The sequence below is a fragment of the Bos taurus genome, chromosome 9 (assembly GCF_002263795.3).
Source record: "Bos taurus isolate L1 Dominette 01449 registration number 42190680 breed Hereford chromosome 9, ARS-UCD2.0, whole genome shotgun sequence".
Taxonomy (NCBI): Eukaryota; Metazoa; Chordata; class Mammalia; order Artiodactyla; family Bovidae; genus Bos; species Bos taurus.
The window spans coordinates 101,830,097-101,846,740 of NC_037336.1; the positions used below are offsets into that span (position 1 = coordinate 101,830,097).

General features: G+C 45.8%; 1 protein-coding gene across 2 annotated transcripts in view; it reads left to right on the forward strand.

Moving 5' to 3' along the window:
* Positions 1 to 16,363, forward strand: part of CEP43 (centrosomal protein 43) — a 28,385-nt gene extending 12,022 nt beyond the window's left edge. Inside the window, exons 7-12 of one of the 2 annotated variants that reach the window (XM_024996446.2) lie at positions 7,136 to 7,362; positions 9,228 to 9,340; positions 11,032 to 11,100; positions 11,706 to 11,745; positions 12,614 to 12,710; positions 14,113 to 16,363. In XM_024996446.2, the coding sequence (XP_024852214.1) occupies positions 7,136 to 7,362; positions 9,228 to 9,340; positions 11,032 to 11,100; positions 11,706 to 11,745; positions 12,614 to 12,710; positions 14,113 to 14,187 (621 nt within the window). In that variant the 3' untranslated portion in view covers positions 14,188 to 16,363. 2 annotated transcript variants of the gene reach the window in all.
* Positions 16,364 to 16,644: the final 281 nt, after the last annotated feature.

Sequence of the window (16,644 nt, forward strand, 5' to 3'; positions counted from 1 at the left end):
GTGTACTGACATTTGCAGGGTGTCTGTAATAATCCGTTTAATCGTAAACTGTTCTGTTGTACCAAGCATGGTGCTGGTTGTCTGGAAAAAATAGAAAAAATCACAACAGACTTGGTAGGCTCCACAAAGGTTTTTACCATTCAGATGAAAAAACTGAGTAAGATGTTAGATGGTTTGTTTGTTTTCAACATTAAGCAGTTTCAATCATCACATTAAATGGCGCATCGAAGGTTATCTTTTCTGTTCATAATTGTTTTCAGGTGTTTTAAAACTAATTTTTGTTGAGTTTTTTTTTTTTTTGCCTCAAGTTCTCAATAAATGACATTTCTTAATTTGTTCCTTATTTTCGGAATTCTGGGATAAGCCCAGCCTTAAGTTGATGTGCCTTCCCAGGTGGCTCAGTGGTGAAGAGTCCGCCTGCTGGCGCCGGAGCAGGAGACACGGGAGTGGGGAGGGGAGCGGAGGCCTGGCACAGGGGAATTAAAACTGGACGGATACTTTGAAATGCTTTGGCAGAGCTGGGATATTCCTTTGGCTTTTATGTTTCTCTCTTAAGAACAGTGCAGATTAAGCCTTTAGTGTAGAAAAGTAAGCTTTTAAGACAGGTATTTAAGACAGTCTAATAATTGAGTTTTCAGCTACTGGGAAAAGAGTAATTTCTCTGTGAAACTTCTCTGTGGTGCTAATTCTCTGTTAATGTAGAAATGATTAAAGTCTTGACTGTGTAAGTGTTAGTGAAAATGGATCATCACTGAAGTTTTCTTTCCGTTTTGCTGTAGTTTACCTTCAAGTGTGTGAGTCCTGACACTCGCGAAGGGCACTTAGTGACTGCGTGGTGCTGGGCAGTAGGCCTCTCTGTTAAGACACAACTTCGTTATGTTTCAGATGTTTATTATAAATACCTCTTAGTTCCCAGGGCTGCTGTAACAAAGTCCCCCAGACGTGGTAGCTCAGAGCAGTGGACGTGCATTGTCCCCGGCTCTGGAGGCTGGAGGCTGAGATCAGGGGTGTCTCAGGATTGGCTCCTTCGGAGGTGGGAAGGAGAGTCCTTGCCTGCCTCTCGGCAGCTTCTCATGGGTCCTGGCCCTCCTGCATGCTCTCTAACCTGCATGTCGTGTTCATGGGCCGTCTCCCTGTGTTCACCTGTTCTCTCTCATCAGGACACCAGGGGTATTGTGTTAGGGGCCTACCCTCCTCCTCCATGACCCCCTCATAGCTGGTTACATCTGTAGTGACCCTGTTTGTAAATGAGGGCACATTCTCGAGTCCTGTGCAATAGGCTTACAATGTCCCTTTTTGGGGGACAGTGAAGAATCAGTGGAAAAATAACTCCAGAAGGAATGAAGGGATAGAGCCAAAGCAAAAACAACACCCAGTTGTAGATGTGACTGGTGATAGAAGCAAGGTCTGATGCTGTAAAGAGCAGTATTGTGTAGGAACCTGGAATGTCAGGTCCATGAATCAAGGCAAATTAGAAATGCTCAGACAGGAGATGGCAAGAGTGAACGTCGACATTCTAGGAATCGGCAGACTGAATGGGTGAATTTAACTCAGATGACCATTATATCTACTACTGTGGGCAGGAATCCCTTAGAAGAAGTGGAGTAGCCATCACAGTCACCAAAAGAGTCCAAAATGTAGTACTCAGATACAGTCTCAAAAGCGACAGAATGATCTTTGTTCATTTCCAATGCAAACCATTCAGTATCATGGTAATCCAAGTCTGTGCCCCGACTAGTAATGCTAAAGAAGCTGAAGTTGAACAGTTCTATGAAGACCTACAAGACCTTCTAGAACTAACACCCCCAAAAGACGTCCTTTTCATTATAGGGGACTAAATTCAAAAGTAGGAAGTCAAGAAACACCTGGAGTAACAGGCAAATTTGGCCTTGGAGTACAGAATGAAGCAGGGCAAAGGCTAATAGAGTTTTGCCAAGAGAATGCACTGGTCATAGCAAACACCCTCTTCCCACAACACAAGAGAAGATTCTACACGTGGACGTCACCAGATGGTCAGTACCAAAATCAGATTATATTCTTTGCAGCCAAAGATGGAGAAGCTCTATATAGTCAGCAAAAACAAGACCAGAAGCTGACTGTGGCTCAGATCATGAACTCCTTATTGCCAAATTCAGACTGAAATTGAAGAAAGTGGGGAAAACCACTAGACCATTCAGGTATGACCTAAATCATATCCCTTATGATTATACAGTGGAAGTGAGAAATAGATTTAAGGGACTAGATCTGATAGAGTGCGTGATGAACTATGGACAGAGGTTCGTGACATTGTACAGGAGACAGGGATCAAGACCATCCCCAAGAAAAAGAAGTGCATAAAAGCAAAATGGCTGTCTGAGGAGGCCTTACAAATAGCTGTGAAAAGAAGAGAAGCAAAAAGCAAAGGAGAAAAGGAAAAATATACCCATTTGAATAGAGTTCCAAAGAATATCAAGGAGAGATAAGAAAGCTTTCCTCAGCAATCAGTGCAGAGAAATAGAAGAAGACAATAGATTGGGAAAGACTAGAGATCTCTTCAAGAAAATTAGAGATACCAAGGGAACATTTCATGCAAAGATGGGCTCAATAAAGGACAGAAATGATATGGACCTAACGGAAGCAGAAGATATTTAGAAGAGGTGGCAAGAATATACAGAAGAACTGTACAAAAAAGATCTTAACGACCCAGATAATCAAGATGGTGTGATCACTCACCTAGACCAGACATCCTGGAATGTGAAGTCAGGTGGGCCTTAGGAAGCATCACTATGAACAAAGCAATTGGAGGTGATAAAATTCCAGTTGCTGCTGCTGCTGCAGTCATGTCCAACTGTGCGACCCCATAGACAGCAGCCCACCAGGCTCCCCCATCCCTGGGGAATTCCAATTGAGCTATTTCAAATCTTGGAAGATGATGCTGTGAAAGTGCTGCACTCAATATGCCAGCAAATTTGGAAAACTCAGCAGTGGCCACAGGACTGGAAAAGGTCGGTTTTCATTCCAATCCCAAAGAAAGGCAATGCCAAAGAATGGTCAAAGTACTGCACAATTGCACTCATCTCACACGCTAGTAAAGTAATGCTCAAAATTCTCCAAGCCTCAGCAATACGTGAACCGTGAACTTGCAGATATTCAAGGTGGTTTTAGAAAAAGCAGAGGAACCAGAGATCAAATTGCCAACATCCGCTGGATCATGGAAAAAGCAAGAATTCCAGAAAAACATCTATTTCTGCTTTATTGACTATGCCAAAGCGTTTAGACTGTGTGGATCACAATAAACTGTGGAAAATTCTGAAAAAGATGGGAATACCAGACCACTTGACCTGCCTCTTGAGAAACCTATATGCAGGTCCGGAAGCAACGGTTAGAACTGGACATGGACCAACAGACTGGTTTCAAATCGGGAAAGGAGTCCGTCAAGGCTGTATATTATCACCCTGCTTATTTAACTTATATGCAGAGTACATCATGAAAAACGCTGGGCTAGAAGAAGCACAAGCTGGAATCAAGATTGCTGAGAGAAATATCAGTAGCTTCAGATATGCAGATGACACCACCCTTACGGCAGAAAGTGAAGAAGAACTAAAGAGCCTCTTGATGAAAGTGAAAGAGGAGAGTGAAAAAGTTGGCTTAAAGCTCAGCATTCAGAAAACTGAGATCATGGCATCTGGTCCCATCACTTCATGGGAAATAGATGGGGAAACAGTGGCTGACTGTTTTTTGGGGCTCCAAAATCACTGCAGATGGTGACTGCAGTCATGAAATTAAAAGACACTTACTCCTTGGAAGGAAAGTTATGACCAACCTAGACAGCATATTAAAAAGCAGAGACATTACTTTGCCAACAGAGGTCCATCTAGTCGAGGCTGTGGTTTTTCTAGTGGTCATGTATGGATGTGAGAGTTGGACTATAAAGAAAGCTGAGCACAGAAGAATTGATACTTTTGAACTGTGGTGTTGGAGAAGACCCTTGAGAGTCCCTTGGACTGCAAGGAGATCCAACCAGTCCATCGCAAAGGAAATCAGTCTTGAATATTCATTGAAATGGTTGATGCTGAAGCTGAAGCTCTAATACTTTGGCCAGCTGATGCGAAAAGCTGACTCAACTGATGCTGGGAAAGATTGAAAGCAGGAGGAGAAGGGGACGACAGAGGATGAGATGGTTGGATGGCATCACCGACTCAATGGACATCGGTTTCAGTGGACTCTGGGAGTTGGTGATGGACAGGGAGGCCTGGCATGCTGTGATTCATGGGGTTGCAAAGAGTCGGACACGACTGAGTGACTGAACTGAACTGAACTGAACCTTGTGTGGGAACACAGTTTAACTCATAATAATCTCCAGGGCCTCTAGGGTAGTCCTGGTATGAATTCTAAACCATTGTCAGAGGATTTTTTTTCTGGTCACACTTTTGCAGTACTTTTGTTTTAATCTACAATATGTTTTGATTAATGTTTCTCCTGTTACTGTGGATTTCTTTTTTTGTTTAATAGTAAAAAATACGTGGAATTAAATTTAATGAATTCATTAGTAACCCAGTTAGATAATGGTCTTTTTGGTAAAAAAAAAAAAAAAAAAAGAGCCAGTTATAAAGTAATGACACATTCCTGTGTGATTTAGAAGTTGATTTTGGGAACACTTCCAAAGAAGTTCCAGTGTTTTTGAGGTTTAATTTTTACTCCATAGACAAATAGAACTATAATTTAGTTTTTAAAAGTATGTTTGTATTATGTTGAACATCATAATGTGCTATGCCATGAAAGTTGTCTTCCTAAAACTAGTCTTTTGTTTCATAGCAAGAATGTTGCTAAAACCTGTCAAAAATAATCACGGCTATATTAGTTACTCAGTTCAGATAATTCATTGTATGAACTTAAGTTATATTGATGATGTGAGACTTTGAAATGACGATTGTTTTTTGTAATGTGCTTTACATTTGTGTTTGTCTGTTTCAGGTCAGGCATCCTTTTGAGTTTTCTCAGGGGTGTTTTGAAGGGGATACTGTCTCAGTATCTATAGTCATAAATGTGTTTAAATAGCAGAATAATTCAGGGTATTTATTTCCTAATGTATATTCCTTTGAAAATATACAAATCTTTTAAAACATTTGTAAATCAGAAATTATAATGGGCATGAATCTTATTAAGAAATAAGTAAGTGGTTGGTGTGTCTCTGTAACTAATAATAACAGGAAAACCTCAAGAAGGTTGTGAGGAAATTTGAAAAATTGTGTGCTTCTTTGAAAATACCCTATGTTGTCTGAAAGGGAGATAACTTGGTGTTTCTCTCTCCAGACATCTCTTTATACAACCACTTATTTCTCTACGTTAATAACGTACGGAATGCATAGCGTGTGTCTTAGCTGCTGTCGCCTAACCGTGCCTTCTAGCGAGTGTGAAAATGTCAGCGAGTATGTTACTGCACAGTCCCCTGCCACACCCGTGTTAAAAGTGCAGTCGTCCTGGTGTCTCGTGCAATCAGTTATAACACGTGCTGTCACTGCCCTGCTTCGGTAGTCAGCAGCTTTTCCCCAACCGCCTATCCCTTTTTTTCTTCACTCTTTGTGGTAACTTGACTTGGAAAAGACTACTCTGGTTCAGTTTTTGAGAGAATTCATGCCTGAAAACATTAAATTTCTTAAAGCTACATAGTAGTAGAGTACGGGGCCTTCCCTGGTGGCTCAGATGGTAAAGAATCTGCCTGCAATGCAGGAGACCAGGGTTCAATCCCTGGGTCAGGAAGATCCCCTGGAGAAGGGAATGGCAGCCCACTCCAGATTCCTGCCTGGAGAATTCCATGGACAGAGGAGCCTGGCAGGCTACATGGGATCCATGGGGTTGCAAAGTGTCGGGCACAACTGAGCACACACAGAGCAGAGACTGCGTTGCGTATTCGTGCTTCAGGAGAGCAGTCCGCTCACACACCTGGAGCTTACTCAGTGCTGCTCTCTGCAGTGGGAGGGCTGGATCTGACCCATAAGAACTGCAGTTTCCTGTGACTCAGCTGAACAGAGAGCACAGGCCTTTCGCATAACCTCTGGAATCAGACTCTGATAGCAGGCCCCTGAGCCCCCGGGAGGCCTGGGCAAGTGACCGAGACGCCTCTGCACCTCCCTTTCCTTGTCGGCAGGGAAGACAGAACCTGTCCGCATACCATAGAGTTACTTTGAGGATTAAAATCAGGCAACCATGGGAGACATTTGAAGGCTTTCCATAAATGATAGCTCCTTTTATTATTGCTAACCTGGCTTTTTGGTTTCATTATTATTTTTATTGTTGTTGACATAGACATGTCTAAAGGCAAAAAGAAGTCTGACCAAGGATAGAATAAAATTTGGTTGTGAAGGATAGGCTGACTGAAAACAAGAAGCACGTTTTGTGCTAACGTCACCAGGTCAGTAGGACAAGAGTAAGAATGAATGCTTGGCAGAGTCGTGCGTGGCTTTAAGGCTGTGGAAATCTGGGACTCTCCTTGTGGCTGAGATGGTAAAGAATCTGCCTGCAATGTGGAGTCTCGAGTTCCATCTCTGAGTGGGGAAGATCCCCTGGAGAATGGAATGGCCATCCACTCCAGTATTCCTGCCTGGATAATTCCACGGACACAGGAGCTGGTGAGCTGCAGTCCATGGAGTCGTGGAGTCGGACATGGCTGAGCGACTAACGCTTTAACTTTCACATAGTAACATACAAATACATGCGTCCATGGGAGTACAAGGAAGGTGTGGGTTAGGAGTCACTGAAAGTCTGAATTAAGAGTGATGATTTCACTTGCAAAACTTTGGTCTTGATGCCCTTGGTATTTGGCACTGAGTAGAAAATTGTGCATTTTCCTGACGTGTTCTCTGTGTTTCTCCTGGGTTCATTTATGTGATGTACTGATGATGATGCTCCTCCTTGCCTCTTTATTATGCTCTCCATTTGCCATTTGAAAACATATTAAGGTAATTTGTGAAGCAGTGATACATGATGCAGGAGGAAATGGGAGAGTTTGTCCATGAATGGGCTGGGTAAAGATATTCCACGGAGGGAGGGAGGAGAGGAATGGTATAAACAGGTTTGACATTTTCCCCTTCAGAAGTTAGTTAGAAACTAACTCTCATGTCACCAAGAAACTCTTGTCTCTTCCTCTGTCTTCTAGAAGGCCAGCAATGATGCTAGTCACAGTGACACCAGTATCTCATCATCAGAACCGAAGAGCAGAAGTGGTCTTCACTTACTGGCCCATGAAACTAAGATTGGGTCCTTGTTGAGCAACAACAGTCTCGATGTCAACGCCAAAGCGGGTCCCGGTCCAGAAGAAGATGACCTGGAAGGGGATTCTTTCTTTGATGACCCCATTCCTAAACCAGAAGCAGCGTACGGTTGGTGAGTAACCTGTGCTTTTATGTTATCAGACCCGAGGCTTAGAAATGGAGTTTCTACATGTTTTATTTTGTGTATAAGAAAATGAGCACCAATGGTCTGTAATTATTGAATTCATAAATCTGATTTTGTGTCCTTAAAGCCTCTTAGGGCTTAAAGAGTCCAGGTTTTGAAAGACCTGGACATTAACGATTTCAGCAAGTAGGTGTGTGGTGCGTGCCGGCCGCGTGCCAGGCGCAGCAGTGATGAGGCAGGCAGGCTCTGCCTCTGGAAACTCACACTCGGATGGCAGCATCAGCAAGGGCCCGTCAGGCACCGTGTCAGGGCGCAGCCACGTTAGGGAGCTGAGCCATGAGGGCAGGAGTGCGAGTGTGGAGGGCCGCTGGGCCTTGAGGTGTCGGAGCAGGCCTCAGCCCCAGGGTGGGCTCGTGGAGGGGAGAGGAGGCCACGCGGGCCGCAGTGTGGCGGGCCTGAGGCCCTGGGCCAAGGTGCCTGTCGGAGGTGGACTTGAGCCGGGGGAGCAACACGGCCAGGTCTGGCCCCGCTGTGAGGGTCCCGGAAGCCCGGGGTCTGAGCAGCAGTGACCGGACAGACATGTGCTGTGGTGGGATCTGGCTGCTGCGTCTGCAGACGGAAGCTGTGGGGTGAGCCAGGTGGAAGTGCTGAGGAAAGTTGGTTAAGGATGTGTTCTGAATGTGCATCCAAAGGGGTTTGCTGGTAAGTGTGCGGGAGATAGAGCAGTGTCAGGGCACCTCCAGGGATTCCGGGCTGAGGGACTGGAAGGTTGGCACTGCCGTCACGGAGGTGAAGGGTGGAGAGAGCAAGGCTGGCTGCATGGGGCCGTGGGACCGTCCGGACCGCACTTACCACCCTCTAATTTAAGAAGGTTGCCGACGCGAAGAAGTGTGTTTTCAGGTGTGAGCGTGGGTGTGAAGGCAGAGGTCTGGGCTGGAGGAGACAGGAAAGACTCATCCCTCTAAGCTAAAGGCCTGGTGGGGGAGCTGAAGGGCCCCTGAGGAAGGGCGCTGCGGCGGGAAGGGAACCGGGGAGACAGGGAGACGAGGCCAGGGCAGGCGGCTGAACGCCACACCGTGCTCAGCGCCTGCAGGCCGCTCGGGACCCTCCCGGGCAGTCTGCTCGAGGGTGGCCGGGCCGGGGCGGGTCAGGCTGGGCTTGATAGCCCGAGGGTGGAGGGCTGTGGGGGCAACTGGTTTCCTGCTGAGTTGACTGTAGGGGGCGCGGAGCACACGGTGGCGGCTGGAGGGGACATAGGGTGAGAAGCGTCACGGTGGGAGACAGCAGCACGCCTGTATGTTGCTGAGAAGAACCAAATGTTAAAGAGGGAAATTGGAAACGAGGTCAGAGAGGGACGGGACTCCTGGAGTGCTGGAGGGGTGAGAGGGCACAGGGTCAGAGTGCACGCAGGCGGGCCAGGCGTGTTGTCAGACGTCCGCGGGAGGCGGGCGGTCCCGGCTCTGAGCAGGGGTCAGCTGGCGGGGTCGTCCATGGCCCGGCCGGCAGGGCCACGTCCAGAGTGTTGTGCTGTGCTAGTGGGCTCCTGGGCTGTTCCTTGCCTGCATCTCTGGGCCCCTGAAGTGAAAGCACAGACGGTGAGGCTGGTGAGAGGGGCAGGTGCGTTTGGGGGAGAAAATTCTGGAGATAGGCGATAATGTCCTGCATGAATTTGCAGTGATTCTTAGTCTGCTTTGCCTTGCAGGTATGGATTTTGGCTTCAACCTGTGACATGTATATTCTTTAGTTCCCAGCCCCTGCTGGGAACTAACATTGCCTATGAGATGTATTCAAGTTGCTTATGCGTTACAGGCAGCGTGTAAGAACTGCGTTAACTGTGTGCTTGTTCCCGTCAGGAGAAGTGAACCCAGTAAGCAAGCAGGAAGCCTTGCGTCGCTCTCTGATGCGCCCCCCCTAAAAAGTGGACTCAGCTCCCTTGCTGGAGCCCCTTCGTTGAAAGAGTCTGAAAGTGAGTGTCTGAAAGTTCTAGATTTGCTGATTGAAGACATGTACTTCGCAGGCTGCTGATATTTTTCCTCTAATTGTGTATGATCATTTATTTTTTCAGAAAATATATGTAAAATCATAAGAATAGCCTATAATTTTGCTACTCAGTGATATTTTCTGTTAATATTTTGTTACTGTTAAAATTTGAGTCTGGTCATATCTTCTATACTGTTTTGTATTCTGCTTTTCCTGTGCCATGAAAGTACTTTCAGAAAATTGAGTTTTTAGCTGTCTTATATAATAAATAGACATAATTTTAAGCCATCTCTCTTTTGCTGGACATTTAAAATGATTTATGTAGGATTTAAGTACAATTAATTTTTTAAAGTTTGTGTTAGAGATTCTGTACATACCATAGTAATCATTGTAAGAATGTTAAAATGCTCCTCTGCCTTTGGAGATCTGGATCAGCTGTATGTTTTTGTATGTAGCCAAGATGGGGGTTGTTAGCTCAAAATGGAGTGGCCTTGCTGCACACAGATGGTGATGAGACCCAGGATTTAAAGGCACAGCCTTAAACGTGCAGTTGGAGTGCAGATAGATGGGCTTTGTGTGCTGTATCAGAGTAGACCCAGGGTTTAAAGGCACAGCCTTAAGCATGCAGATGGGCTTTGTGTGCTGTATCAGAGTAGATACAGGGTTTAACTGCCAGTGTTTAGAGCATAAATGTGCCTCTGAGTAGATCTTTATTAGGAAATTGCTCTGGCATTTTGCACAATCTTGTAGTGCTCCTAAGCTCCCCAGGTGGCGCTAGAGGTAAAGAACGTGCTTGCCAGTGCAGGTGACATAACAGATGCAGGTTCAATCCCTGGATCAGGAAGAACCCCTGGAGAAGGAAATGGCAACCCACTCCAGCATTCATGCCTGGAGAATCCCCTGGACTCAGGAGCCTCGCGGGCTACAGTCCATGGGGTGGCACAGAGTCAGACACGACTGCGCACGCACGGAGTGCTGCTGAGCTTTCGTGAGACGTCCCTCCACTGTAGATGAATTCCCCAGGGCACGCACAGGAGGCAGTCTGTGGCTTCTCGCAGCATCTAGTAAACTCGCCACATGTCTGTCAGACTGCCACGCCAGTTCCCCTCCTTTTCTCCTTTCATGTAGCCTTGTCACCCTCAGGGAAGGAGTCCAGAATGCTATGATTGTGCCCCTCTTGATACTGATTCAGGAGTAGTGACTGAGAGAGGGCATTGAGAACAAGGGTTGAAAAACGAAACTGGCAAGGAGATGAGCTTAGTAAGCAAAATAGCCATTAAATTGAAGCAAAAGGCAGAAGTTTAACAGAAAAATAAAACTGATGAGAATAGTTGTGGTCTGTGAATTCATACCCAGTAGGGCTTCTTATGGTTGGGTAAAAATGGTTTCGATTGCCAAGTTCCAAAAAAGAATATAGTATGGCTACAAAAGGCCTGTATGCTATAGTAGCGTGTGGTTAAAGTGGGCATGTGACACATGATGTAAGCATGTTGTATTGTATAATGAATACTGCAGTGTGATTCATAGTTTATTCGTAATTTATAGTCACAACTCGTAATTTATTAGTGTTCAGTTGTCATGTGTCAACAGACCCTGAAAAAAAAAAAAGTTGACATGGTTTAGAGACTGTTGTATTCTAACAGACAATTTAATGTGCATATTTTTTCCTGTTCACAGGTAAAAGGGGAAACACAGTTCTAAAAGATCTTAAATTGGTCAACGATAAAATTGGATCACTTGGATTGGGTAACTAAATTTCCAGTTTCAGTATTGATTGCTTTCAGGTGATTGTTTTTTAGAATAAAATCTTCAGTGAAGGGCCAGTCAGCCTATCCGGAGCTCCTTATATTAGACAAAGGTGCTTGGGTTCCCAGACGGGCACTGGGCACGTTTAAAGCACAGATCGGCAAACTCCGCAGAGGGACAGAGGTGGCGCTTTAGGCCTTGTGGCCACGTGTAGTCTGTGTCAAGAGTTGGTGTTTTTACAGTCACTGAAAACTGTAAAAGTCACTCTCAGCTCACAGGCTGCACGAAACAGGTTGTAGGCAGATTTGGCCTGGGGGTCAGGTGTCCGTAGAACCAGGAGGTCAGCAGCTGATGGCCGGCTCCAGCACGTTATGTGGTGGCTGTTTTGTCCTGGAATCGGCTGCGGAAGCTGGAGGCGAGTGAGGGGGTGGTTAGTTTCCCCAAATCCAAGTGCAGCCCAGCTGTCCCCACTGTGTTAGCTGGGTTTTCACTCTTCACTCTGTCTGCCTTGGGGTAGTTTTTGAAGGAAACATGTATGTCTAATTGTAGATATTATGAGGTGTGTTTTTTATAAATACATATGTGTGTTTTCTTAAACTTATCAGGGACTGGAGAAGAAGATGACTATGTTGATGATTTTAATAGGTAAGAAAAATGATTGGACAAGAAATATATAAATTGTCAACAGTCTCCGAACAGGGCAGATGACAGAATCGCATTTGTGCTTATTTAGTGTCTGTCTTCTCGTTTTTGTGTTGATTGAACGTGAGTTAAAGAGAGTTAATCAAGAGCTGTCCCTAGACTTTGAAGCATGTTTTTGATGTCACATTAGAATAAGAACATCTTCATCATGTTCAGGGAGCTTAATGAGAATCAGAAGAGGAACCAGCGTTGAAGAGTGACTCGGGCCCCAAGAGCAGTGTGGGCACGGTTGTCGGTGCTCCTGCCCTTTTCCCGTCTCACTGGTGGGAATTGTCTACAATTGGCGTAAACAAAGTGCCCTCTCAAATTGTTTTTCTGATTGAGATGACATGTCTTGATATTTTGTTTCAAATAACTTTTTTATAAATGTAAAAATAATGTAATCTATGACTTGGTTAATAATTGGGAAGTAGTATTTGTTGTAGATATGATTAGAAATTTTAAATCAGTGTGAGGATTTTATGCAATTGATGGTTTTTCTTGCAATTTAGGATTCATGTTTACTTTGTAACATACAGTATTTTGAGAAAGGAAATTTAAAAAATCTGGGTTTTCTTCTTTGATGCCATGTGACCACAGTCGCCATTGTGAGCCTTAGTTTTCTCATCTGTTAAATGGGTTGGACTGTGCCTGCTGCTGCTTCTAAGTTAGCTTAGGATCAGGTGAGATGGGATGTATGAAACGAATGACAGGTAATATTTTATTGTATTTTATTTAAAGAATTAAGATGCCCAAAACATGAAAGAATGGTAGTTACTCTTTCTAAATGCTTGTAATCAGAGTTCTTATTTTTATTTTTCCCTGAAATTAGTACCAGCCATCGCTCAGAGAAGAGTGAGCTGAGTATTGGGGAAGAGATTGAGGAGGACCTCTCTGTGGAAATGGATGACGTCAACACCAGTGATAAAGTACGAGGCCGCTCCTCCCCGGGGCCTGCCGTCTGTGCCTGTTGCCTTGAGTCACTGGGAGGCTTCAGAAGCTGGGAGAAAAGCAGTTGAAAATTAGCAAAGGTTTATGGTGGGGTTTCCTGCTCCAGATCTGAGAACAACACCTGTCATGAATGTTTTCAGTTATGGCCCGTTTTGCTTGTGAAATGCCTGCGTGTTATTACTGGGACTTCATTGCTGTGGGTGTAGGGCCACTCCAGTGGGTCAGGACTGGAGTCAGAGCCACTGCCTCAGGGTGTGGACGGTGTCGGCAAGGGGTCCTCGTCAGAGAAGCCCCTGTGGGAGGAGGTGGCCGCAGAGGAGCCCCGTGGGTGCCGGGGGAGGAGAGACTGGCTGCAGGTGTCGGCGCGCCCTGAGCAGGCCGGGGAGGAGATCGAACGGACAGGCACTCGGGGGGAAGTCAGGACTCGGTTTTGGAGATGCACACGTGAGCTGTCTGTCAGCAGAGAGCAGAGTGCTCAGGTGTGTGCCAGGTGTGAGATGCCAGGTGGCACCTCAGGGTCGGGTGCTGATGCCCACGGTAACCCGAGGGCGGCTGCCTCTCGGGTCAGGGTGGCTCCCACCTGGAGGTGAAACTTGCTTTGCAGAGTGAGGTAGGACTGGCTGTCACAGACTACCACGGGGAAAGGCCTTCGACCAGGCTGCACTGTGTAACGACTCTGGCCCGCCGCCTTCTTCTTTGATGTGTGTTTGCTTCCGCAAGCTCTAGCCTGTGACCCTCAGTTTCTTCATTCCTGAGATGGGGGTGTTATGCCCCCTTACAGGGCTGTTCTGAAGGCTGAGTGATAGTATGTGAGGCGCCTTCTCTGGTCCCTGATACCATGTACTAAGTTTTCTTACCGTTTCACCTTATGTCATCCTAACGAGTCCTGAAAATACTGCTTTAAAGTTACCAAAAGAACTACAAACGGGTGATTTTAGCAGTCAGTCGTCTTGTTAATGTCGAGTTCACCTGGCTGCTCAGCTTCTGTTGTCGTCGCCAATTTCAAAACAGGAAGAAGAAAGTGAGGAAGAGGACTTTAAAAATATATATATACTTGGAGGATAATTGCTTTACAGTGTTGTTTTCTGCTGTGAATCAGCTGTAGGTGTAAATATGTCCCCTCGTTCCCGCCTCCCCCCCGCTCCCACCCCTGTTGGTCATCACGGAGCCTGAGCTGTGCTCCCTGGTCATAGAGCAGATTCCCACTGGCTTGCATCTTAGTGTGGTAATGTATGTGTTTCCACACCAGGACAAGGACTTTTCACTGTGAGTCAGTTTGTAGAGTGTAAGATGGTATTTTAAGTTACAGCAGTATGCTAAGAATCATTTACGACTGTTTTTTTGCTGACACTGATTCTCTTCTTTCTTCTGAACGACCAGCTGGACGACCTGACGCAGGACCTGACCGTGTCCCAGCTCAGTGACGTCGCCGATTACCTGGAAGACGTCGCCTAGGCCCGAGAGAGGCAAGCGCGCTGGTCAGCAAAGGACGGGACTCTGATCAGTTCCTTTTTCCGTCCAGACAATCACTCTTTGCTGGAATGTCTGCTCCCTGTTGGTGCCTTGTGTTTCAAAAGATTACAGATATTTTTAAAAATTAACCTTTCATTATACTAAACAACAATAATTCCTATTTGAGCCCATGTGTGGAAGATTTAATATTCCTAATTTGGTTTAGGTACATGTTTCTCTATGAAAGTTGATTAGGCTCAAATTCACCACAAGGAGGGAGCTAGTACAGTGCCAGTATTAAACACAGCGCGAAGGTGTCAGTAGAGCTGTCGGTCGTGGCTCCGCATGCTGCCTGCGGGGCTCCGGCGTGGCGGCAGCAGGAGGGGCGTCTGCAGTCAGAGGGTGCGGTGGTGGGTGGTTCCGCAGGGAGCTGGCCTGTGGCGCGGAAGATCTGCAGCCTGGAGCCCGTCACTGTAAGTTACACTTGATAGGTTGATTCGGCTTTGCATTTCCTTCCATTTGGGAGGTCTTTTAGATCATTAAGGTTATGTTAAAATCCTCGTGTGTCCTTCGTTTTGCTTATTTTAAAGATTGAAATCTGGAGGTGCTTGTGGTTTTTGATTTGTGGAATCAGTTCGTGGAATTGTCCCTGATGTATTTGAGGTCACCACCCTGGTTCCGTGTAAGCAGTTTTATTCACAGGTTCTCCTCATTGCAGTTATAATTTATTATTTGTAAAGATGCTTTGAAACATATTAAATACCAAAATGCATCTGAAACCACGAAGCAGTGCTTTCATTTCAGATCTGTAAGCTGGTTAATTTAAATCCACACTGGACTGAAACGGTGGTCATGGCCTAAGACCAGACCCAGATGACCAGTTTTACACACTGCAGTCTCACTGGGGCCCTTCAGGGTCGAGCCGGGGATGGAGTTTGGTGCAGTCTGGTGTGTGTCTGCCCCCCGTGCTGCTGTCTGTACAGGTGCTGACACCGTGGTCCTGAGTGTTAAAAAGAGCTGCGGGAAGCGAGGCGTGCTTGTTGGTAAGCACAGCTGTGACCGACCGTTAAATTCTGTACTTTTTAATTTCAATTCAGACTTTTTATTAAGAGTCGCCTTTGTTAATAAAAGGAGCAAATTAGAACTTATTGATCTCAAGAAGTGAACAGACTTTGTGGTTTGTATACCAGGTTTTCATTTCATGAGTCTACAGACTTCACACGTGCTTACTGGGCTCTGAGATGCGAAGGGAGATGATAATGTAAGTATTCAGGTTATACGACATTAGAATCTGATTTTATAAAATTTCAGTGAAGCTGAACCATGAACCCCAAGAGGAAGCAAGGCAGAATGAGGGCGAGGGCGGCCTGGAAGCCCCTCTGTCAGCCCCAGCTGTGGGCGCTGGTCTTGGTCAGGCGTGGCTCTCCGAGGTCCGTGTGAGGAAACAGTGCTGATGAAGACCAGTCTGCTCTCAGAAGCCCCCAGTGTGCTTCAGAAAACGTGTCTCTTGGATGTCACGTCTGTGAACAGTCACTTTCTGTAAACATTAGAATTCTGTTCTGGCCCTCTGGAATCTGTCAGATATGTGATTTATTTTTTGTATTGTTCGATAGGAGGTAGATTTCTGTGATTTAAATGATTAAAATCATTTAATTAAATCATTAAATCGTTAAATGATTTAAAATCATTTCAGTGGAATAGTCATTAGGGTGTGGCTCTTTAATCTTGTGGGAAACTTTTGGATAGTACCATATGAAATTTGTCATTTTTCTGTTACCCCTAGAGTCTGATCTGGGGGAATGGGGAGAAAGATGCTAAATAGGAGACTCTGTCATCACGCGCTGCGTCTGTCTGAGCCAGGAGATTTAGTAGCTTCAAACTCCGCTCTGAAAAAGCTGTTTCCATGTGTGTTCCTTGATTAGACAAAGTTTTGCTTGTGATTAGCATGTTCTTTTTGTTAAGAAATACATGGGAGAATTCCCTGGGTAGAGGAGCCTGGTGGGCTGCAGTCCGTGGGGTCGCAGAATGGTTGGGCCCAACGTAGTGACTAAACAGCAAGAAACACACACTGAAATACTAAGCCAGGAAATAGAGTTTTTACCCTAAAACTTGTATTTTACATTGGAGTTTTTCAAGTGTTTTTTGTCAGATGCCAATAAAAGTCTCGCTTCACTGATGATTGAAGTGCGAGCTCACACTTTCATATTCTTCAGTGACAGTGGCCAGGCTCCCCCATCCCCACGTTGCCCTTGTCCCGATCTGACCCCCTCCTGCCTCTGGCTGCTTCACCCTGTTCTCACCCTGGCACCTGCCGCCCGAGCCTGTGTGCCACTGCCGGCTGCCCGGTGGTCCTGCTTCGGGGTGTCCTTGCCTCGTTTCCCCAGAGCCCTGTCCCGCTGCCTCATCTCTGTCCTGGTCTTAGAGAAGCTCCCGCTTGGAGGGGAGGCCGTTTTCCCTGCT